Here is a 25082-nt window from a genome sequence, read left to right on the forward strand (position 1 = left end):
AAAAAGTCACAAGTTATGATTAAAATTGAAAATGTCTGCAATTCTGCCCAGGTATTATAGGAGGGATACATATTGAGAGCCTTTTCAATCAGTTCAGCCCTGGAGACTGTACGAGGCTCATGGGATAGAAATTTTTTTCAGCATGGTCTGTGCTGCTTGTTAACAGGAGAGATTCTTTTTACAGTGATGGAATAAATTTAAATAGAAGGGATGCAAGAATATTTGCTGATGTTATCAAGGCAGTGATAGGTGGGTCACAAAACTGCTAGCTTCGTGAGATACACAGACCAATAAATTAACTAGAGCAGCAGGCAGAGGTGAAAGCGATTCTTACACTGCTTCTATGGAACAGGCAGTAGCCTGGAAAGCAGGGCGTTTCAAGCCCTGCTGTGGGTCATCTTGGAACGGAACAGATAAATACATGGGCTGTGTTAAGATAACTAAGAGTGAGAACAGGTACATGTCTATTTGCATGTTGGAGCATCTTAAATAAATTTGAAGTACGATTTATTTAAGTGCAGACATTGTAGGGTTATCGGAGATGTGATATCACTCAGACATAAGGGATACAGAATTTAAATATGGGTAGTACAATGTGTACAGAAACGGCAGACAGGAGAGGATGGGGGAACAGTTATACTCTTGGTTAAGAAGCATATTAAATCTAAGCCTGTGCATCCAGTCAGAATGAGTGGCCAGTGCAATGATGAGTCATTGTGTTATAGGCATAACGACTGTGATAAGTATAACAAACAACCAGTAGATCAGGCTGTATTATAATGGGGGATTTTAACTTTCCTGATGTTGACTGGAACTTGTGGATTTGAATGCACATACAATAGCAAGACTTTTCGGGATTTATTGGATGACTGCTTTCTAAAGCAGCATTGTTAGAGAGGAAACAAGAAGCAGTACTCTTGATCTGATTATCAGAAGCGATTCTTCATGCATTAAGAATCTGCAGGTAAAAGATCCACTGGGTAGCAGTGAACACAGTATACTGATGTGGGATTTACTTAAAAACATAAATACTGTCAAAGGTAAAGATGACTTTTGTAAAGGTGACTACAGTGGTCACAGACAATTTTTAAATTTTATGCAGTGGGGTCAACTGATGATGTTACCAACAGCAAATTCTAAATACAAAGCATTAAAGAACATAATTGTAGAAGCTACCAGGCTTTTAATACCAAATAAGAAATACTGTTTGAGACTTAGACCTAATTGGATGCTGCATGAACTAATAAGACTTGTGGCTGAGAAGAAAAATGCATATAAATGATCAATTGATATAGAAGCCTATGATAGATATAAACTGCTCTGCAATCAAGTCACAAAGAAGGTTAAGCTGGTCAGGCAGATTATGAGAAGCCTCTGGCAACAAATTCAAAGAAAAGCAGCAAAGACTTCTTTACTGATATTAATAGTAGAAGGAAGAGGTTGAATCACATTCGTCCACTTGATATCGGTGGTTTAACTGTTTGTGGTTTAACACAATCCTGCTCAGTTTGCTGAAAAACTAAATAGGTATTTTGCATCTATGTTCACAATAACTGATAGGAAAGTGGAATGGTGATAGAGAAATTGTTGAAGCTAAATGTATGAAAGGCACACGTATGAAATGGAATGGATGAGATTTATCCAGTTATATTCAGGGAGGCAGAAAAGGTGGTAGACAAACTCTTAGCCATAATTATGAGAGTACCTTTGGATTTAGGAGAGGTCCCTATGGACAGGATGTGTGTAAATGTATCTCCAATTCTCAATGGGGGATTAGACGGTAAAATGAGTAATTACAGACCTGTTAGCTCAACTTCTCTTTCTGGGAAAATAGTAGAACCACTGGTTAAATAAGTAATGCAGGACCATCTAGACAGGAATGCAATTATACTACAGTCACAGCATGAATTTGTTAAGTGACAATCTTGTCTGACCAATCTGATACTGCAATGCAGTAACAGAGGAACTGGATACAAAATATAATTTTGAAATCATTTACAGTAGAACCTGGATAAGAAGTTTTTCAAGGGACTGGAGGTTTAGAACTTCTTGCGTGGGAAAACTTCTTAGAATGGAAAATGACCTAAGGGTATGAAATATTAACTACACAAATAATAAAAATGAAAAGATCATTTTTAAGTATTATTTCATAATTTATAACTATGGGAAACATTTTTAAACTGTGGATTTCTAATTGCTTAACATTCTGCTCATTACCAAATACTCATTACCAAATTGGAAGGATGAGCTCCTTTGGAGTTTCAACATACTTTAAAAGGTGACAATTACAATAAGATAGAGCAACAATCCACTAAGCAATTCTGAACTGTTCACAGCCATCAGAACTTAATGTTTAACGTGGTCTACATATCCAATTATGGATATCTATGAAAACAATTGCAATATGTTACTTCCATTATATCAAAATGTTTGTACTAAAAAGGTTTTAGCACTGAAAGCCTCAGACTACCGAAAATTCACTAATTGAACAAGTTAGTGCCAAGCATCGTTTTAGTTCATAGTAAACCACCGAAGTAGGTGAAATGGCATCATTGTTGTGAAGGCATTCACAATATGAGACAACAAAAACGATGCCATTTCACCTACTTCAGTGATTTACTTTGAACTAAAATCATGCTTCACACTAATTTGTTCGATTACCAAATGTTTCTTTTATTTAATATTTTTTAATATAAAAAAATAAATAAATTTTATATTTAAAAAATGTATTAAGTGGGAAAAGTCATTTTAATAATAGAATGCATATTCTTTATCATGAACTTTTTATGTGGAAAAACGTTTTACCCGGGAAACTTCTTACGTGGGAAAATAATACATTACAACATACAGAGTTGAAATTTGGATTTAAGAAACGAAACGTAGTACAGGGACAATCTTCTTATGCAGGAATTTCTTATCCGGGTTCTACTGTACTTTGATTTCAGGAAAGCTTTGATACTGTTGCACACATAGAAGACTGCTGTACAGATTGAAGCAGTAAGGTATTAAGAGCAAGTTTCTGCTATAGATGAAGGGATAGTTGAGTTAGAGAAGACAGAGTGTGTAATAATGGACACTGACTGCTCTTTGTAGAATAATGTTATGAGTGAAGTCCTTCTAGGGTTCAGTGCTGTGCCCATTGTTGTTTTCTATATTTATTAATAATACTTATAAAAGTAAATCAAGATTAATGTCTAATTTTGCAGATGATACGAAGGTTAGCAGGGTGGTTAATGATAATAATCGAGGTAAGTTACTGCAACAAGATCTAGAAAAATTAAGCAGATGGGCTGAGAAATGGCAATTGAAGTTTAACAATGACAAATGCAAGTTACTGCATATGGGTAGCAGTTATTCCAGATTGATGTATTGACTTTGTGGTACTACACTCAGGGTAATGGAAGATGACAAAGAGCTTACGTGTACAAACTGAAATGACAAGTTAACGTAATAGTATTATGTACTGTCAGATATGAAGTTCTGTGACCAGTGCAAACAAGCTGCCAGGACAGCTCATGAGGTTCTGTGAATTACAGTGGCATACAAAAAAACTGCATCACTTGTGAATTTTGCTAATAAAATGTTTTGTGCTGCATTGTGGGTTGCAGAAATGTTTAAAATGCATTTGTTAGATGGGATATAAATCTCCGTGAATGAAATCCAATAAAAAGACTCCTGTTATACCTAATTGTCATAAATATCTTCCCAAAGGATAAAATGTGTAATTAATGGAAATATGAGAAATCATGCAAATGGCAATCCTGACAACCAAACATACATTTTATTGCATTTACATGTACAAACTGAAATGACAAGTTAATGTAATAGTATTATGTACTGTAAATCAGAAAAATAAGTTCTCAATATTTTGTTGTACCTCCTCAAGCTGCAATCACTGCCTTCCAACGATCTGGCATAGAACTAATCAACTTCTGGATATACGACATTATGTACCAGCAATTTTCAATAGGATTCAAATATGGACTGTTGCCGGGCCAGTTCAACATTGTAATGCCAGCATTTCTGAGGTGTGACTGCACCTTAAGGGAGAAAAACGATGGAAAACATTGGTGTAAGTAGGTTTTAAGCCTTGTAAGACAAGAAGACAAACTCATCATTAAATCTAGATAGCATAAACTTACCAATTTTGCTGTGTGGCAAGGCACTGAGTCCTGTTGAAAATGCAGTTTTAGACATCTGTGTGGTGATCCCTAATAACGGGTTTCAGGCACTCCTCCACGATAGCAGTGTAGGTGTCTGCATTCACCATTCTGTTAATAAACTTAATTTTCCCCACCTCTTTGCTTGTTATGCATCTCCAGACCATCTGACCAGCTGGGAACTTTACAGTTGATGTAATGCAGTCAGGATGGTATGCCTCTGATTTTCGTCTTCTGACATATCACTTCCCATCTGAACCATGCAGGTTGAATTTCGATTTGTCAGAAAAGATTACTGTGTCCCGTTGCTCTTTTGTTCATAAAACATGCGTTTTATGTCCAAACAAGTTGCTTCTTCCTCATTTGTTGAGTTCCAAAAGCTGTCTTTGGATAGTTCATGCATTTGTTTCAACACCAGAGGCCATCTCAAAGTCCAGTTTTAGATCAGGAGCACTTGCTTGGTGATTACAAAGGCATAGCCATTTCAAATATCAATCTTGGGAAGGCATAGTCACTCTCTTATGGCCTGATCCAGGTCTTCTCTTCACATCACACTTTAATTTCAGCACCCGGGATACTGTTGACTGGTGGTAGCCTATTTTATCAGTGATGGCACACATAGAAAGCCCTTCCTGGGACAGAGCAACAGCTACACTTTTTTTTTCTTGGCGTCAACTGAACATATGGATCCATGCTTACACCTCCACAAAACAGGATACTAATGAGTGTGTATACCCTTACAATGCCATATTTATAGAAATGGCTGATGCGATACTTTGCAATAGGCTGATGCTTTGCAATTACAATAGAAGTGTTATCTGATGCAATATCTTTGCTTTGCGACAAACAAAATAACTGTAATCAAACAATATCATATACATTTCATGACAAATATTACTTTTTTTAAGGTGATGCAGTTTTTTTTGTCTGCGATAGGATAAGGAGGCAATTATCTTATTGCACAAGGCTGTGGGTAGTCTACATCTTAGGAAGAATGGAAGCCTCATTTTAGGAAGGATATAAATCTGTTAGAATGAATGCAGAGAAGGACAACAAGATTGGTGAGGGGAACAAATGTGTGCTCCTACCAAGAAAGACCCATTCTACAAATTGCACGGTCTGGAGACTAGGCACCTGCAAGGTGATTGAGGTGTTTAAGGCTTTGAATGGATTGAGCAAGCTCAGTGCTGTTGGCATTCTTCTTGTTCAGACTGTGCAAATAAAGGGACATAAATTTGAATTGAGGAAGGCTCGTTGAAGAGTAGTTGTGCGTAAGTTTGCCTTCAGGCAGCAGGAAAGTGTTTGTTGGAACAACTTCCACCTGTTATTGTGAAATTATTATTATTAGCCATATGGTGCAAGGAAGCCTGAGGCTTATGCTGCACTAGCCAAAAAAAGGAAAAAATTTCTGAATTACCCAGAGAGAGAGAGAGAGAGAGAGAGAGAGAGAGAGTACGAACGAACGAACGAACATGAGTCAGAAGTAGAAAGGAATCAATTGGATAGTTTGAATAAATTCAAGGTAGAACTAGCAAATTTTGCTGATGCTTTATGTACTTGCTTTCATGCATTATTTGCTACTACTAATGCTAAGTCACAGACATCACTGTGAGACAGGAAATTCTCTGAAGATCAGAACAAAGACAAACTAATGTTGTCAGGATTCCCCCCCCCACACACGCACACAAAAGCATTGTCCATTTCATATTAAAAAGCTGAACTGTAACTCAAATATTATACTTTATCGTGCTTTGTTTTTTGAAATATAGCATCAGAAGAAAAAGACAAGCGAAAATAAGCATAAGAACTTGGCTGTCACATTGCACCTGCACACAGATTCCTTTTGTTAAACATTAATTCACTAAACATTGAATAAAAGCATTAGATTGACCGTACTCAGTGCATTTGTTATAGGTGGATTTTTAATCCCCCCCCCCCATTTTCCTTTTCTGAAGATAAAACAATTGCTGAAAGATTTGTTTTATTCTAAGATGCAAGTGAAGTTCTAACTTCTGTGAACTGACAGAGTTGGAAAAGAATGTGATATGTGATTAAACCCAAGCATAGAATTAATTGAACAATACACTTTGTTGCTTAAAAATATGGCATATGTTTAATAGTTTTGTTTAATTGAGTCTGCTGATCTTAGTAGTTTCAGTAGAGCATCCCCTTCAGACCAGCAGAACCTACAGAAGATTACATCTGTGCAGGTCTTTCCATAGCCCTCCCACAGGATCGATAAAACCAGTTATATTGCCATCTAATAGGAACTAGCATAAGATAATGTTCACAGAAATGCTGTTATATGGCAATCACAATGCAAATTTGTTAAAGGGAGGATATTGTCTGACCAATCTTATTAGCTACTATGATGTTGCCAAAAAATAGGAACTGGGTGCAGAAAACAATCCTAACACCATATACATAAATTTCAGTGAAACTGAACTTAATTAAAAACTGTTCAAATGAAAAATCATTGTACTAATTGTAGCAATATGACATTAGGTATACAAGGTACTGCTATGGTTAAAGGAGCGATTCAGTACAGGAGATAGAGGATAATGTTAATGGCCATGAGTGGAGTCCCTCATGGTTGAATGATAGGTCTGTTACTGTTTTCAATATTTATTAATTATACGATGAAGGCATAACAAATTAATGTTTAAGTTAGCTGATGATACCTAAATTGGCAGAGTAGTTAATGACAGGAATCAAGTTATACAACTGCAACAAGACCTAGAAAATTTGGATATATGGGTGAGAAGTGACAATTGAGGGTTAACATTGATAATAGCAAGGTACTGCCTATTAGCAGTGATAATCCCAGCATAGCATTAGTAGAGGCATATGATGCAAGTAAGCAAGCTTATACATCATCAGCCAAAAAAAAAAAACTTGCTCCCGTTTCACCCCTCCGTTTGATCGAAATACCTGTCCAGCTGAGCCTTAAATTTATTTAGGCTATCAACTTCCACAACAAGGGATGGAAGTCTGTTCCACCAACCAACTACCTGCTGGCTAAAGGCAAATTTCCACACATCTATCCTACATCTGTCTTTCCTCAATTTTAATTTATGCCCTCTCAGGTGATTATTCTGAGCAAGAGGAAGAATCCCATCAGCATTGAGCATGCTCAAACCATTCAAGGTTTTATACACCTCTATCAGATCACCAAAATTTAAGCCTTTCTTCATAAGAGCAACACTTTGTTCCATTCAATAATCTTTTTGCCCTTCTTTATACTCATTCCAGCAGCTCTATATCCTTCTTGAAATGAGGCCTCCAGACCTGTATACAGTACCCAAGGTGTGGCCTGACCATTGCCTTATACAAGGGAATAATCACCTTATCCCTGCTAGAAAAATTCCTGTATATCATTGACAATATATATCATTGGCAAGACACCATGAGCTACTCTTACAGCTCGTCTGCACTGCTCAGAAAACTTCATATCTGCCTGCACAATTACCCCCAGGTCCTTTTCATTTTCTACCACTGTCAGTGTAGTACCACAGAGTTGATACGTTGCTCTGAGGTTACTGTTTCCCATATGTAGTACTTTACATTTGTCAATGTTAAACTTCATTTGCCACCTCTCAGTCCATCTGCTCAACCTTTCCAGATCCTGCTGCAGCAGCATACTGTCAGTAGTGTCCTTAACAACCCTGCCAACCTTTGTATCATCTGCAAACTTGGACATTAAGCTTGATATACCATCATCAATATCATTTATAAATACAGAAAACAACAATGGACCCAACACTGAACCCTGAGGGACTCCACTAATAACATAAGTCCACGAAGAGCAGTGTCTATTGATTATCAATCTCTGTCTTCTCCCCCTCAACCATCCCTTTATCCATAGCATCAATTTGCCTCAAATACCACACTGCTGCAATTTGTGCAGCAGTCTTCCATGTGCAACAGTATCAAAAGCCTTTCTAAGATCCAAATATATAATATCAAAGTTATTCCCTGCATCCAGTTCTTTTGTGACTGCATCATAGTATCCAATCAAATTGGCCAGGCAAGACTTTCCCTTAACAAAACCATGCTCTGTCCGAGCTATAACTGAAGTCTTGTCTAGATGATCCTGCAGTGCTTCTTTAACCAGTGCCTCCATGAATTTTCTTGGAACAGAAGTTAAACTCACAGGTCTATAATTACTTGTGTCAGCCTTTGATCCTCCTTTGTGAATTGGAGTCACATTTGCACATCTCCAGTCTATGGGTACCTTCCCTGAGTCCAAAGAAGCTCTCATAATTATGGCTAAGGGTTTGCTTACCCTTAGGCAGCCATCCACCCCGGGTGCCTTTTTTATGTTTATCCTCAACAATTTCTCCTCCACTTTCCTCTCAGTTATTACAAAATCATCTAGCTCACTGCCAGAGTTTACTTCACCTCTGGCATTCCCCTTCCTGAATAACTCCTCATGTGAATGTAGATGCAAAATACTCGTTTAGTTTGTTAGCCACCTGAGCAGGATCATCAACAGTTGAACCATCAATATCTAGTGGACCAATCTGATTCATCCCTTTCCTTGTAGAGTTTACATAGGTAAAGAATTCTATTTTTCTTTGCATCCTTTGCCAAGGATTTCTCATAATCTGCCTTTGACTGCCTAATCTTCTTTGTGACTTGGTTACAGACCAGCTTATATCTGTCATAGGCGTCCATATCATCCATTACTTTATATGTATCCCATGCATTTTTCTTCCCTGCCATATGTCTCATTAGTTCATCTGACATCCATTTAGGCCTAAACATTGAACAATATTTTTTAGTTGGTATGTAAAACTTAGTAGCTTCCAAGATAAATTCTTTGAATGCTTCCCATTTTGAATTTGCTGTTGGTAACATCATCAGTTGGTCCCACTGTATAGAATTTAAATACTGTCTCAGACCATCGTAGTCACCTTTATGAAAGCAAAAACCCTTCTCTTTACCCCTGATGGTAGTTACCTCTTTGGGTAAATCCTACTTCATCACACTGTGATCACTGCCACCTAGTGGTTCCTTTATCTGCAGATTCTTAATGCATGAAGACTCACCACTGATAATCAGATCAAGAGTATTACTCCCTCTAGTTGCCTTCTGAACATGCTGATGTAGAAAACAGTCATCCAATAAATCCACAAAATCCTTGCTAGTGTGTGAGTGACCAACCCACAAATTCCAGTCAATATCTGGGAATTTAACATCCCCCATTATAAGACTCTCTGATTTACTGGTCCACTCTGTTTCCCTGTACAGTTCCTTATTATACTCATCAGAGTCATTAGGCCTATAGCACACTCCTACTCAATTTTAATTTCCCAATACTTATGTCACACCAAACTGATTCGACACTGCACTGTCCAGCGATGTCACCTGGCTTCACTTCCTTGGATTTTATGTGTTTCTTAACTAATAGCATAATCCCTCCTCCCGTCCTATCCTGTCTATCCTTTCTGTACACATTGTACTCCCCAAATTCCAGTTCTGCATTCCTTATATCTATGTGACACCACGTCTCTGTTATCCCAACAATATCTGCCTTTGATGCTTTGAGCAATACCTCAAATTCATCAAATTTATTTACCAAACTCCTAGCACTGGTGTATAGAACAGGCGCAAGTATACGTGCACCTGTTCCCATTCTTAACTACCCTAACATAACCCATGTGTTTACTTGTACTGCAATGATTCCCAGCAGTCTCTGAAATATCCTGCATCTTGTTTTCCAGGCTGCTGCTCATTCCAATAGAAGCAGTGCAAGAATCACTTTCACCTCTGCCAGTGGCTACTGTTAATCTATTAGTCCTTGTATCCCTCCCCCAAGCTAGCAGTTTTCTGACCCACCTAACACTGACTCGATATCATCAGCAAATATTCTTGCACCCTAACATACAAGGGCTTTTCCGAAAATACGCGGACTGACAACACTGCTTCGTTATTATGGAAACGAGTGAAGAGTTTTTGTTCTAGGAATGTTCCCCTACCTTTTCTTAGTTAGTTTGTGCAAGTGTATCACATAGTATTCATTTTTGTATTCGTTATAACAGTTTGTGAAGTGTGTTTTATGATGAGAAATATATTTTGTTAATTATTAGACAAAGAATCGTGATTGAATTTTGTGTGAAGTTAGGCAAAAGTGGTCAGAATATGTTTGAGATGATTCAAGAAGCATACAGTGAAGAAGCTCACATTTGGTGAGTATGGGCTTGGCAAACCTAGGGTCCTGAGCTGGATATCATCATTCTTCTCTTTCTTGCCTTCTTGGTGATTCCCTTCTACTTCTGACTCTCTCTCTCTCTCTCTCTCTCTCTCTCTCTCTCTCTCTCTCTCGCTCTCTCTCTCTCTCTCTCTCTCTCTCTCTCTCTCTCTTTCTGAGAGTAACATGGGAAATTTTTTTTTTGGCTGGTTCAGCATAAGCCTCAGGCTTCCTTGCACAATATATGGCTAATAATAATAAGAAGCCTTGGGCAGAACGACTGTATTTAAATGGTGGAAGCATTTTAAGGATGGAAAAAATAGCGTACGAGATGAACAAAGAAGCAGGCGCCCTTCAACCTCAGTGAATGATGAAAATATTGAGGAAGTTGAAAAGTTATTGAAAGAAAATAGACATTTATTGATTTGTGATCTTGCAGTTCAGTTGAATGTTGGTGTAGCAAAATGTCACGAAATTGTAAAGATGCACCTTAACCTGTCACGTGTTTGCGCAAGATGGGTACCGTGCAATCTTTCTGCAGAACAAAAAGAACGCTGCATTGAACTTTGTCAGGCCTTTATTGACAAGATGGAAGAAGACCCTGACTTTTTGAATAAAAGGATCACGTGTGGCGAGTCCCGGATTAAACATTTTTGATCCCAAGTCCAAACAGCAGTCAAGCATATGGAAACACCATGATTCACTGCCTCCAAAAAATTTTCAAGTTTTTGGTTCATCAAAAAAATTGATGTTGATTTTGTTTTTTGACGGGGTTTCTGAGAAACAAACTGTAAATGGAGAATATTATGGTAACATGTTGTGAGTTCACCTCAAAGGAGCAATTTGCAAAAAAAGACCAGAACTGCTTAATCAAGAATGGTTTCTCCTTCAAGATAACACTAGACCACATGCTGCACAACCAACAATGCAAGCTTTAGTGAAAATTGGTGGTTGGTCAACAACTAGACCACCCTCCATACAGCCCAGACCTTGCACCATGCAATTTCTGGGGGTTTTTCGAGCCTCAAAAAAAGAGTTGAGAGGGAAAAAAATTTAACACAAATGGAGAAGTTAAATCTGCCACATCTGCTATCCTGCAACACCTTTCAGAAAATGGGCTGCAGCACGTTTCAGAAGTTAGTGAACCGCTGTAAAGGTTTATAGAATGTGAAGGACGCTATTTCGAAAAGCAGACCCATACCAACCTCCCAAGTGACTGAGACTCAGACTGTCAGAGCAGTGATCTCAGTTCCTCGTATTTTTGGAACACCCCTTGTACCAGTTGGATGGTATCATACTCAAGGTGGTGGAAAATGAAAGAGACCTTGGCATGATTATATAGTCTGACATGAAGTTCTCTGAGCTGTGCAGACAGGCTGCTAGGACAATTCTTGGTGTTCTATTAATGATACACAGGAATTTTGCTAGCAGGAAAAAGGAGGTGATTATCCTATTGTATAAGGTAATGGTTAGGCAGTAGGTTGAGTAAGTTACTGCATAAAGGTCTGGCAGCCTTCATTTAAGAACGATGCAAGTCTGTTGGAATGGATGCAGAGAAGAGTAATAAAATTGGTCAAGGGTACAAAAGACATTCTTGCTTAAAAAGACTTCAGTTCTGCAAATTGCAGCTCTTGGCAACTAAGCAGCTATAAGGAGACCTGATTGAAGTGTTTAAGGCTTTAAATGGTCTGAGTAAATTAAGGATGTCATCATGATTTACTCTTTCTCGGACAACATCCATATGGGGACATTTTTTTAAATTTAAAAAAGACAATTGCAGGATATACACTTGCCAAAACATTATGAACACATACCTAATAGCATGTTGGGCCACATTTTCTCCATGATAACTGCTTGCACACAGCATATTATTGACTCTACAAGACCACTGGAGGTGTCCTCAGCTCAGGTATCCTGGACCAGCTATATGGAAGGATGTCTTGGAGTTTGGAAAAGGCTGCATTTCACTGCATCCCACAAATGTTTGATGGGATTTGATGCTGGGAGAATTTGGCGGCCAGGGGGACACAAAAAAAAAAAACACACAAAATGCTTGGACACCATCCTCAAACTATTCCTGCACAATACAGGCCTTGTAATACAGGGAATTGTCTTGTTGAGAGAGTCCAGTGGCATCTGGATACACAATCACTGTGTAGGACAAAACTCTGTCAGAAACAGTGCGAGGTAAAACCTGGCAGTGAGCGTGTGTTCAATGGTGATGACAGGATCCAACCATGCAGTCGTTCATCTACTCACTGTTGAATAAACACCCATTCATTGGCACAGTGGACTTGGAACCTTGACTCATCAGACCAGGCAAGTCTTTTCCAGTTGTTTAATGTCCAAGAACAGTGTACCTAAGCCCACTGCAGGTGGCAGTGTCAATTTTGATTGTAGTAGTAGTGGCATGTGATACAAGAAAGCAAGTGTACGAGCTTATGCAGCATCAGCCAAAAAAAAAAAAAAAAAAATCACACCATTCCCTCCAAATGCCTGTCTAGTTCCTCCTTAAATTTATTTAACCTATCAACTTCCACAACGACAGATGGAAGTTTGTTCCAAGCAATTAACCACCCGCTGGCTAAAGCCAAATTTCTGCACATCTATTCTACACCTGTCTTTTCTTAACTTGAATTTATGCCCCCTTAGGTTCGTAATCTGAACAAGTGGAAGAATCCCATCAGAATTTAGTGTGCTCAAAAACCATTCAAGGCCCTATACACCTCAATCAGATCACTGCGCAGGTGCCTAGTCTCCAGCCGCTGCAATTTGAAGAACTTAAGCCACTCTTGGTAAGAGGATCACTTCATTCCCCTCACCAATCTTGTTGCCCTTCTCTGTACACGCTCAAGTAAATCTACATCCTTCCTAAAATGAGGCCTCCAGACCTGTACGCAGTACTCAAGGCATGGCCTGACCACTGCCTTATACAGAGGGACAATCACCTCCTTCTCCCTGCTAGCAAAATTCCTATATATCATTGACAAAACCCCATGACCTGCCCTGGCAGCCTGTCTGCATTGCTCAGAAAACTTCATATCCGACTGCACAATTACTCCCAGGTTTTTTTCATTTTCTACCACCTTAAGTGTAGTACCACACAGTTGGTATGTTTCTCTGGGGTTACTTCTACCCATATACAGTACTTTGCATTTGTCAAGGTTAAACTTCAGTTGCCACTTCTTAGCCCATCTGCCCAAATTATCTAGATCCTATTGCAGTAGCACACTGCCATTACTGTCATTAACAACCCTGCCAACCTTTGTATCATCTGCAAACTTTGACACTAAGCCTGATATTCCTTCATCAATATCATTGATAAATATACAAAACAACAGAGGACCCAACACTGAACCCTGTGGGACTCCACTAATAACATTAGTCCACAAAGAGCATCACCCATTAATTACCACCCTCTGTCTTCTCCCACTCAACCATCCTTTTATCCATTGTAGCAACTTACCCTTAATACCATTCTGCTCCAATTTGTACAATAGTCTTTCATGCACAAGTGTCAAAAGCTTCCCTGAAATCCAAATATATGATATCAAAATTATTTTTTGCATCCAGTTCCTTTGTAACCATATCATAATATCCTATCAAATTTGTCAGACAAGACTTTCCCTTAACAAACCTATGTTGTGTCTGAATTATTGCTGCAGTCTTGTCTAGATGATCCTGAAATGCATCTTTAACCAGTGACTCCATTATTTTACCCGGAACAGAAGTTAAACTAACTGGTCTGTAATTACTCATGTCACCCTTCGACCCCCCCTTTGCGAATTGGGGATACATTTGCACATCTCCAGTCTGTGGGGACCTCCCCTGAGTCCAAGGATGCTCTCATAATTATGGCTAAGGGTTTGCTTAGTTGCCTTGCCGCCTCCTTTAATATAACTGGATAGATCCCATCCACCCCAGGTGCCTTTCTTATGTTTAACTTCAACAATTTCTCCTCCACTTTGCTCTCAGTTATTACAAAATCATTAAGCACCCTGCTACAATTTTATAACCTTCTGCCATTTTCAAACCTTAATAACTCCTCTTGTGTGAATGTAGATGCAAAATACTCATTCAGTTTGTTTGCTATCTGAGCAGGATCATCAACGGTCGAACCATCAATATCAAGTGGACCAATCAGATTCATCCCCTTCCTTTTAGAGATTGGTCAGCATGGGCACGTGAACAGGTCTCCTACCCTATAGGCCTATCCACAAGAGCATCAGCTGGATTGTGTGCTTGGAAGAATTTCTCTGTGCACCCTGGTTGTAGTCTGCCATTAATTTTGGAAACATGAGCCATCTGTTATACTAGACAACAGTACATGCCAACTGCTGTTCACCTTGACTGTCAACCAATGGTAGTCTCTTCATCCCTGCGCATTGGCTGGTTGGGTGTCCCTCTTTGGACCTTTCCTATTTGGCTCATGAATGTATTAATGATTATTATTAATGACAATTTTCACCTTTATAAATCCTAAAACGTTATCACTTCAGCAGTACCAAATCGTAATTATTGGTGTATTATTAGTGAAAATTTGCTTTCAGCCAGAGAGTGATTAATTGTTGGAACAAATTTCCATGTAATGTTATGAAAGTGAGTTGTTTAAATAAATATAAGGAAGAATTAGACAAATTTTTATAAGGGATGTACAAATGAAGCGAGTTTTTTTTTTTTTTCTGCTGCAGTATAAGCTTGCTTATTTGCATTATTAATTGCCACTATTAATATTAAAAATTTTGTTTAACCAACCTGGTCGCAGTGCCAGAGGCAGAGGATTGTGATTAGTGATTACACTTCAGATTGGGTTAATGTTATACGTGGGCTCTCTCAAGTATCAGTACTTGGATTATTGTTGTTTCTAATTTTCATAAATTACAGTGGCACAGGATGTTAACTCAAAATTTGCAGATAACATTAAGATCAGGAAAGTAATTAATGATCAGTGTCCAAGCAATATTTCTTTGAGATGACTTAGAATAGGCTTCAGGGATAAGCAGTGAAATGGCAGCAATGTTTTAATAAAGCAAAATGCAAGTTCTTTTGGGGACTGTCAACTCCAGAGTAACTTATACACTTGGTCAGATTGAATTAAATAAATGAAGAAAGGGATTTGGTGGTTAAAGTATGACTTATAAACAAATGAAACACTAAACCATAATAATAATAACACTAAACTGTATTACAAATACAGCAGTTTTTGTAATACTGTTTAGTAAAGTTTTGTGAAACTTACCATGTTTTTAAGGTTACACTTGGTGAGGTACAATTCTGCACCTGTGTACCAAACCAACCTAAAATTAAATAAAATAAAGAAGGCAAAAAACAAAGAAATAACACTCACCTCTGGCAGTAAGAAGAGAAACACCTTACCATGTCTAAACTTAGAAAAAAGCAGGAATTTGCTGTATTTTAATGTGGTTTAGTGTTTATTTCATTCATAAGTCTTAGTAATATCACCACATCTGTCCCTGTAATAAGTATGGTTACAATATGGGTGAACATGAAGTTCTCCATGCAGTACAGACAGATGACAAGGAGGGCCCATGGTGTTATGTCAATGATTTATCGAATATTTGCTTGTAGAGATAGGGAGATCACAATTCAATAGTACAAAGCAGTTGTAAGATTGTACTTGGAAGACAGTGTCCAAGTATGGAGACCATACCCAAAAAAAAGATTGAGTTGTAGTGTCCAAAGAGAGGCAACACCCCTGGTAAGATTGGCAAAAGGGCAACTGTATGGGGACTTCTAATATGTGGTTTACAGAGCTTGGAAACTTGATATTTTACAGAGGGACCTGGTTGAGGTCTATAAGGCTCTGAGAGTGGATAGTAAAATGAATGATGGTGAAATTTTCACTATTATAAATGATTACAGAAACTAGAGGATATTAATTCAAATTACAGGGAAAGAGGTTTAGACTGGATTTGTAGGAAGTTTTTTTTTTTTTTTTTTTTTAAGAAGTGATTTCTTAAATACTAGAATGAGTAACTTATTCTAGTTGAGGTGTGCACCTTGTGAAATTCAAAGATCAGCTGGAGGGATACCTGCACAAGGAGGAAAACACATAGGGGTATTTTATTGCAAAACACATTTTATTGTATTTTTTGGTTTTATTTATTTTGGCTGGTGCATAAAAACATGGAGCTTCCTTGTGCCATGACTAATACTAATTACTCAAGAGAATATTGTAGGTTACTGCCTATATCAATTTTGTAAAAGCAGATTGATCTTTCCACGAGTAGCTCTTTCTTGTTTATGTATAGAAGAATTTATATTGAGGTGGGATCAGCTGTAATTTTTTTTGTCTAGCTTCTAGAATAGTCTCATACATTAAAATAGATATCAGGTTTCAACTACAGTTAGATTTTCCACAGCTCTCTGTGGGAAATCTGATTGTATGAATATATGATTTTAAATCTGTTGTTATAAGGTTTTTAAAATTTCAATTATAATTTAAAATACTGTTTTAATTGTAATTTTGTAAATATTATACCTTGTTATGAATTTTTCACGTTGTGCTGTTATTTATAATCAGAGCCATCTGGAAGCAAAGTGCAAATACGAGAATTAATTAATCGTGGTAGTTTGGAAGCTTTGGAAGAACTTGTTCTTCAAGGACATGGTGACAGGCTTTTGGGTGAAACATCATCTAATACTCTTATTCAGGATTTTTTAAACATGGTTCCTATTTATATGGTAAGTAATAAACTATGTCCATCGTTAATGTAAGTTTCAAATAGACTGACCTTGATATATCAAGTATGTTTATAGCAAGGACTTCGACAAAAAGACAAAAGATAGTAAAAGCACCATCAATTTGGTAAAATCATATACAAAAAAGTTATTGGATTGATTGTATATTACAATGAACGAGAACTTAACAAGCCTTGCCAAAGGTTTTTTTTTTTTAAGATATTAGTGTTTGTGTCTGGAAAATGGTATTTGTTGCAGTACCCAACAGCTGGCTTCTGAAGATCATTAATAAGTATGGCTATCCAGCTTATGTAGAATAGAAGCAGCAGCAGCTTTCAGATGTGAGTTACAGACCAGAATATAGTGAGGGGGGGGTTGCTACACAGAGTTCCAGGTGCACTGTTTTTTCCAACTATTTGCTTGTGATCAATAGTTCATGCATGAATAACATTAGCAATTTGTCCAGTGTACCTACGATAATGACAAAGGCTGATGATTTTGCTACTCAGTCAAACTTAAATTTTAAGTGTTCAAGCTTCACTTTTTAAAAACAAGGAAAGAAGACATAAAAGTATAAAAACTCTGACCAGATCTGAGTTAATTTTAAATTAGTCCCCCTTCTCTGCCAGGCTTTGCATTTCTAAACACCAGAAGATATCTAGTGTTAACAGCACTATACTACAGTCTGCTACCCAGTAAAATTATGTTAGGGTCCTTTCAAAGGACCCTAACATAATTTTATGAAAAAGAGAAAAGAAAATTATGTTAGGGTCCTTTCAAAGGACCCTAACATAATTTTATGAAAAAGAGAAAAAGATATACAAAGCACCTGACTATGCTACTGTACACTTAGATGGGTCAGTTAGACAAAATAACACCTTTTTTTTAAATTAGAAAATCATTTCGACCTTGATGCTTTAAAATGTAAGAGTATCTCCATATTTGTTAGGCAAACAGAAAAGCATAGATGATAAAGTTCCTTATGTAAAAATAAACCATAAAAACGGTTTTACATATGGGTCTAGGATAACAAACATGGTCAGTGTTATCCATCTTACACATCTCAAATAGATATACTGCCTCAAAAAAAATATATATAAAGGCCATTGTTAACATTCAGTTTAGCTGCTGTAACTATAAAGTTTTAAATGTCTCTGGCTTGGAATCATTGAAGAATATAAAGAAACATGTTATAGATTAGATTTTAATTTGGTGTAGGGCTATCTTTTGCATGTAATATAGCATATCATCTTTATGGAATACATTCAACCCAGGGGCTCACATCTGGTGAGTATGGGCTTGGCACACCCAGGGTCCCGAGCTGGATATCATCATTCTTCTCTTTCTTGATGATTCCTCTCTCTCAGGGTAATTCAGCATTTTTTTTTTTTTTTTTTTTTTTTTTTTGTGGCTGATGCAGTATAAACCTCAGGCTTCCTTGTACCATATGGCTAATAACAATAATAATAACATCCAGCAGAACAGTTTTTAATTGGGAATGTGATGTTGGTCTCCATGAATTAGTCTTTCCCCATACACACAAACACATTTTTCTAATTTGTCCACAGTAGTTCTTTTAGCCTCTGAGCCAGCTGGTCCATCAGTGTAACATTATTTTCAGGGAAAAAAGCCACTATACTCAAACTTTGTAACAGGGGCATCATATTGTTGAAATTTATAAGGTTCTGCACGATCAAATTGTATCAGTGCTGGAAGAATAGTTTTGTCACAATGTTGCTCTTTCTGCAAGGTATCATCTACTAAAGCTGTCATTACCAAAGCCATACCATGAAAAGGTCACACCGTCAGATTTCTACCTCTGTTCTACATAGTAGGGGGTAGTTCAGTATTTTTAAGAGCATTCTCCAGATTGGTGCTTATCCAAATTTTTCCATATGATGTAAATAGCATAAATATTTCCTCAGATTTGTTATCCAGATAATCCTTTTCTACTTCTGCAGAGGCCAGTTTCCCTGAGCATGATACGATTAAACCTGTTCTACATTAAATTTTATGATAACTTTGTTAGTGGCAGTTTTGCAAACTCCTGTTTTTTTTTTTTTTTTTTTTTTTTTTGATTTGGTAGTTGTTGGCGCATCGGCTTCTGTGGCCATATTGCACCTCCCAAGGTTTTTGCAGTACTTTGATCCAAGCCCGAGGCGGGAATCGAACCCGCGACCTTTGGGTTGCCGGGCAGGTACTTTACCCACTCGGCTAGCCCGGTCGGCGCAAACTCCTGTTGATACCACACTGTGTACAGTATATACAATGATAACTGCTCCTGTATGTTGCTGAATCTCTTGAGTGATTCTTTGGCAACTTTGTAAGTGCAATTTTTTTTCAATGAACAATATAAACTGGAGAACTGGCATAAAAAGTTGCACTCTACTTGTTAATATTCAGCTTAAGTATATCCCACTGTTTTCTGCTTATACAAATTATTCCCAATTTGAAGGCTTCAGAATGTTGAGACTTTTCCATACTCAATGCTAGCCAACTATGGCATCATACCATCTGCCAATATTCAATTTGCTGAGCTGATTTCTGTATGGCACTGTGCTGTTGCATCACCCTCTCTAGTATTTGCATAACCTCAATTTTCATAAAATAAGCTGTTCATTAATGTCCCCTTTTTTTATATAATGTATATTGAGCCAGCACTGTCTACAGGTAACTAAAAAATTCCAAATTATGGAGAAGTTTGTATCACTGATGACTAAAAAAATATTCAAGTAGACAAATGTTTAAACATTGTTGTCAAGCTTAGTTGGTCTTTAAGTGGCATGGTGCATAACATTCAGGTGTCTCCGTAGCCAGGTGAGAAGGAGCAGCAGTGCGTAGCATACGCTTCTTGATTAGACCGGGGTTCGAACCCATCACCACCAAATACAGAGGATGCGGAAAGGTCAGGGAATGACCACCCCCATATTCTGGAGCAATATGGCCTTAGTTGCTAGTGCTTCTAAAAACCAAATAACAAACAAACAAACAAACAACAAACAAGCATAACATTCAAGGTTTTTTTTTTTTTTTTTTTTTTTATCAAAATGTTTCATCAAAGTACTTGTTAATATTCAGCTTAAGTATATCCCACTGTTTTCTGCTTATACAAATTATTCCCAATTTGAAGGCTTCAGAATGTTGAGACTTTTCCAAACTCAATGCTAGCCAACTATGGCATCATACCATCTGCCAATATTCAATTTGCTGAGCTGATTTCTGTATGGCACTGTACTGTTGCATCACCCTCTCTAGTATTTGCATAACCTCAATTTTCATAAAATAAGCTGTTCATTAATGTCCCCTTTTTTTATATAATGTATATTGAGCCAGCACTGTCTACAGGTAACTAAAAAATTCCAAATTATGGAGAAGTTTGTGTCACTGATGACTAAAAAAATATTCAAGTAGACAAATGTTTAAACATTGTTGTCAAGCTTAGTTGGTCTTTAAGTGGCATGGTGCATAACATTCAGGTGTCTCCGTAGCCAGGTGAGAAGGAGCAGCAGTGCGTAGCATACGCTTCTTGATTAGACCGGGGTTCGAACCCGTCACCACCAAATACAGAGGATGCGGAAAGGTCAGGGAATGACCACCCCCATATTCTGGAGCAATATGGCCTTAGTTGCTAGTGCTTCTAAAAACCAAATAACAAACAAACAAACAACAAACAAGCATAACATTCAAGGTTTTTTTTTTTTTTTTTTTTTTTTTTTTATCAAAATGTTTCATCAAAGTGGAATCAAAGTCAGCAAAGAGTTGCTTATAAAGTGATATGGGAATGTTTGACAAAACATCTGAATAGACCAATCTGCAAACCATTTCTTTTCAACTTTTTCAGCCATTTGCTTTGAGAAATAAAGGCATATTAACCTATGTAGGGAAAATTTCTTCATTTATAATTGATGTTAAATACAGTTTTTTTTTTCTTTTGAGCAGAATATGGAAAAACCCATTTTCTGTGTGCAAGGGATAATATTATAATGCTGGTGCAATTTTAGCCTTAAACTTATGTTAGAGTATTTGAATCATAAGTAATTTGAATAGGCTTTGGATATAGTGAGTATCCATTTCAATGAGTATTTTTTTCAACTTTTATAAACTTGCTTTATATCAAGGCTGCACTGTAATAATTCCATTTATTGCTTTTTTTTATATTTGCTAATGTTTAATACTGTTATTATATTTTTTTAAATATATTTTTCATTCATATGATAACATATTTATTACTGTCATTTTTAAAAGCACTTTATGTATATATGTTTACATACATGCACAGCAAGTTATCAGTATATTAAGCATCACTATAATGAAAAGTTAAAGAAAAGATTAATAATATCTGTATGGATCTCATTGTAAACATGGGTACTTGGTTTCCCATTTATGAATTTCAGAGAACAAAATTCCAGTCTTTTTTTTTTTTTTTTTTTTTTATGAAAACCCCAAACAAGAGAGGTATTAGAACCTATAGTACTTAGTACTGTGCTTGGGTTGGAGGTTGAGAAGACAAAAGAAGATATTGTCTACCAAATAAACGTTAAGTTTCTTATTAAATTATTACCACCGAATGGAGTTGAAGGATAATTTAGCATGCACAGGTAATAACAACCTGGATATGCAACACAATTCTGTAAGAAGTTAACAGTATGTTCATTGTTGTGGCAACCATTGTTCCTTAACTGATTGAGCAAGCTCAATGCTGATGCGATTCTTCCTCTTGCTGAGACTACACACACAAGGAGACTTAAATTCAGATTAAGGAAGGATGGTTGCAGAATAGATGTGCAGAAGTTTGCCTTTAGCCAGCGGGTGATTATTTGCTGGAACATACTTCCTTCTGATGTCATGAAAGTGGATAGCTTAAATAAATTCAAGGAAGAACTAAGCAACCTGTTGGAGGAGGTAGATATGTGAAATGGGAGGTGTTGTGTTTTTTTTTTTTTTTTTTTGTTTTGCTGATGCTGTATAACCTTGATTTCTTGTATCATTTGCCACTACTAATACTAACATCATTTTTCTAGCAGAAGGCAAAATGGCGTTGATGTTTTTGGTTTTTATTTCTTGGTCATTGGTGATGAATGTTCCTCCACCTTCTTTGCGTAATACAATTTTTCTCTGCTGAACTAACATTCATATGTGAATTTCAGAGTTTCATCATCCCAAACCACTAAATTTGAATTGCCACATGTTGCTCAATAATGGTACAATCTGAAAACAGTCATGTTCAACCCATAGCAGCATGAGACATGCTGAATGTGATGTAACCCAGTGTTGTGTTTATATCTGTCTTAGCATATGATATGCTGTATGCCCAAAAGAATGTTTTCTGACATGTTATCAGTATTAAATATGCAAATTGCCTTTATTTTTTGGTTGCCCTCATAGCAGTCTTTAAAAAGATTTATTTGATGCAGTCTGCATTTTCCAGCTATGAGATTCCAATTAACTATAATTAGAAAATAATTATAGCTTTTGTTTTCATAAGGATGCATATATAGACCCTATAACTGTATAGTAGCAGTAGTGGTCTGTAAATCTATAATAGGGCAACAACATTGCTATTTTATTAGAGAAAATGACCAATGGTCATGCACATATTATATGTGATTTCATACTTTTTTTAAGAATTAAAATTATTTTGTTAAATTAGGAACGTATCCATGAAATTCATCGTGCTGTTGTTAGAGGTAGGCTTCGAGATGTCCAGACACTTCTTGATCGCAAAAGGTTGGCTATGTCAAGAGACCCATTAGGTGCCACTCCTCTTCACAAAGCAATTTTGTATGGACATTATGATATTGCCCAGTATATTGCTCAGAATTTTCCTGAAACTAAAGATGCCAAAGATTTGGTAAGTTAAATTTTAATTTTGATAATATGCTAAAAAAATTTTTTTTGTTTGTTTGTTTTTGGAAGCTAGAGTGGACCTGTGTACAGTGGTGGATCAAATATCTAAACTTGAGATGTTGAATAGTATAGTAAATATTTTTTCTACATTTTTTACTGACTGTTTATCCTAATTGTTTTATACATTTTTTTTCACCTGAATATTGTATTAAATACTGTTCCAAATTGTTTTTAATTTGAAATCTTTAGAAACACAGATAGCATATTTTGTTAATTTATTTAAGAAAAAAAGGGCTTGCAGTTTTAAGTTATGAATTAATACAAATAACAGTACATGTACTTCTGCTTTATAAATTTGATTATTACAAACAGAAATTTGATAGAAATGACTGAACTTTTTTTTTTCACAGTGGCATTGCTCTCTCATATTGTAAAGCTATTGCAATCAGTTATTCATTGCTGCTTAAAAAGTAAATAGCACTTAGATAAGAGAAGTGTAATGCTGTTTATTTGTAATATGATCCCACACCAAACAGCCATATTTATGGCACCTGTTCATTTATAATGTCTATTTGTTCTAGCAGATTTATTTGTTAACTGCAAATCTTTTAGTACCAAATAAGTTTAATTTTAACCAGTGTAAAATGAAAAAAAATTTCTGTTTATACTCTGAGATGTCTCATAAGGTCAGAAGAGTTCACAGTCAAAAGATGATTGTATTTAGTAGTTACATGATCTTAAACCATGGTTACTCAAATGTACTGATGTACTCTTGTGCTAGTGCCAGGGAACTGATATAAATAACAGATTTTTAAAATAATTAAAAATTGGTAACATTTAAGGTGAATTAGTGTTAGCATTGGCAAAATAACTATAGTGAATTATGACAGCAAATGGACATTTTGGGAATAGTGATTGTACTCTATGGATCTCAGATTCTTTCATTTCTCCAAATAAAGTTATTTTACCTAATGTAGTGCCCAGCTACTGATGTAGTTTGTAGATCCCAGTATTTTTGGATGGGCCAAATTAAATAATTGATTAAATCATTTATTTAATTTGGTTATATTCCAATACGTACAGATAATTATATTCTGCCATTCATAATAATAAGTGCTACTTATTATTTTTAAGCTTCCAAATGTCTGCAACATTTCAGCTGATGTAAAAAAAAACGACCAAAAGAAACTAATGGGGTGCTAATTATCTTTTTCTTTGGCAAGCTTATTGCTATTATAGTTATCTATATATATTTATATTATTTTATATTTCATCAAGGTATATCATTCAACTAAACAATCTGTTTCATATTGCAATAGAAACTTGGCTGAAATGGGACAAATTTATTCATATTAGTGCCTGATAAGTTGAAAGCATGGTCTTATGCACCATAAAACTTGTGATTTTGTAAACTTCTTGGAAGCAGAAAATAACTGTTTCAGCATACAATGTAAAAAGTTCATTTTTACTAAGAGGCAATAGCTGACACTTTCGTTAGGTGACTTATCACAACTTATTAAAAGAGTTAACATTCTTTGAACATTAGCATTAGTAGAGGCATATGGTGCAAGAAAGCAAGTTTATGCAGCATCAGCCAAAAAAAAAAAAAAAAACGCTCCCATTTCACCCCTCCATTAGTTCCAAATACCTGTCCAGCTCAGCCTTCAATTTCTTTAGGCTTTCAACTTCCACAACAAAGGATGGAAGTCTGTTCCACCAACCAAGTACCCACTGGCTAAAGGCAAACTTCCACACATCTATCCTACATCTGTCTTTCCTCAATTTGAAGGCACCTCCATAGCCAGGTGGGCAGGAGCAGCAGTGCGTAACACACGCTTCTTGATCAGACTGGGGTTCGAGCCCGTGACCACCAAATACGGAGGATGTGGAAAGGTCAGGGAATGACCACCGCATATCCCCGGAGCAATATGGCCTTAGTTGCTAATGCTCCTAAAAAAAAAAAAAAAACCAAACCAAACCTCGATTTGAATTTATGTCCTCTCAGGTGATTATTCTGAGCAAGAGGAAGAATCCCATCAGAGTTGAGCATGCTCAAACCATTCAAGGCTTTATACATCTCAATCAGATCATCTCGCAGGTGCCTAGTTTCCAGACACTGTAATTTGCAAAACTTAAGGTTTTCTTCGTAAGAGCAACCCTTTGTTCCATTCACTAATCTT

The 25082-nt window shown here is 36.7% G+C and overlaps 1 protein-coding gene across 1 annotated transcript in view; it reads left to right on the forward strand.

The window, feature by feature from the left end:
* LOC150079425 (uncharacterized) overlaps positions 1-25082 on the forward strand; it is a 227770-nt gene that overhangs the window by 25404 nt on the left and 177284 nt on the right. The window contains exons 5-6 of the mRNA XM_090383066.1: positions 16898-17058; positions 22706-22906. Of these exons, the coding sequence (XP_090239192.1) occupies positions 16898-17058; positions 22706-22906 (362 nt within the window). The remainder of the gene's footprint in view (positions 1-16897; positions 17059-22705; positions 22907-25082) is intronic.

Source organism: Mastigoproctus giganteus, chromosome 10, assembly GCF_048544385.1.
Source record: "Mastigoproctus giganteus isolate SK-2022 chromosome 10, ASM4854438v1, whole genome shotgun sequence".
Taxonomy (NCBI): Eukaryota; Metazoa; Arthropoda; class Arachnida; order Uropygi; family Thelyphonidae; genus Mastigoproctus; species Mastigoproctus giganteus.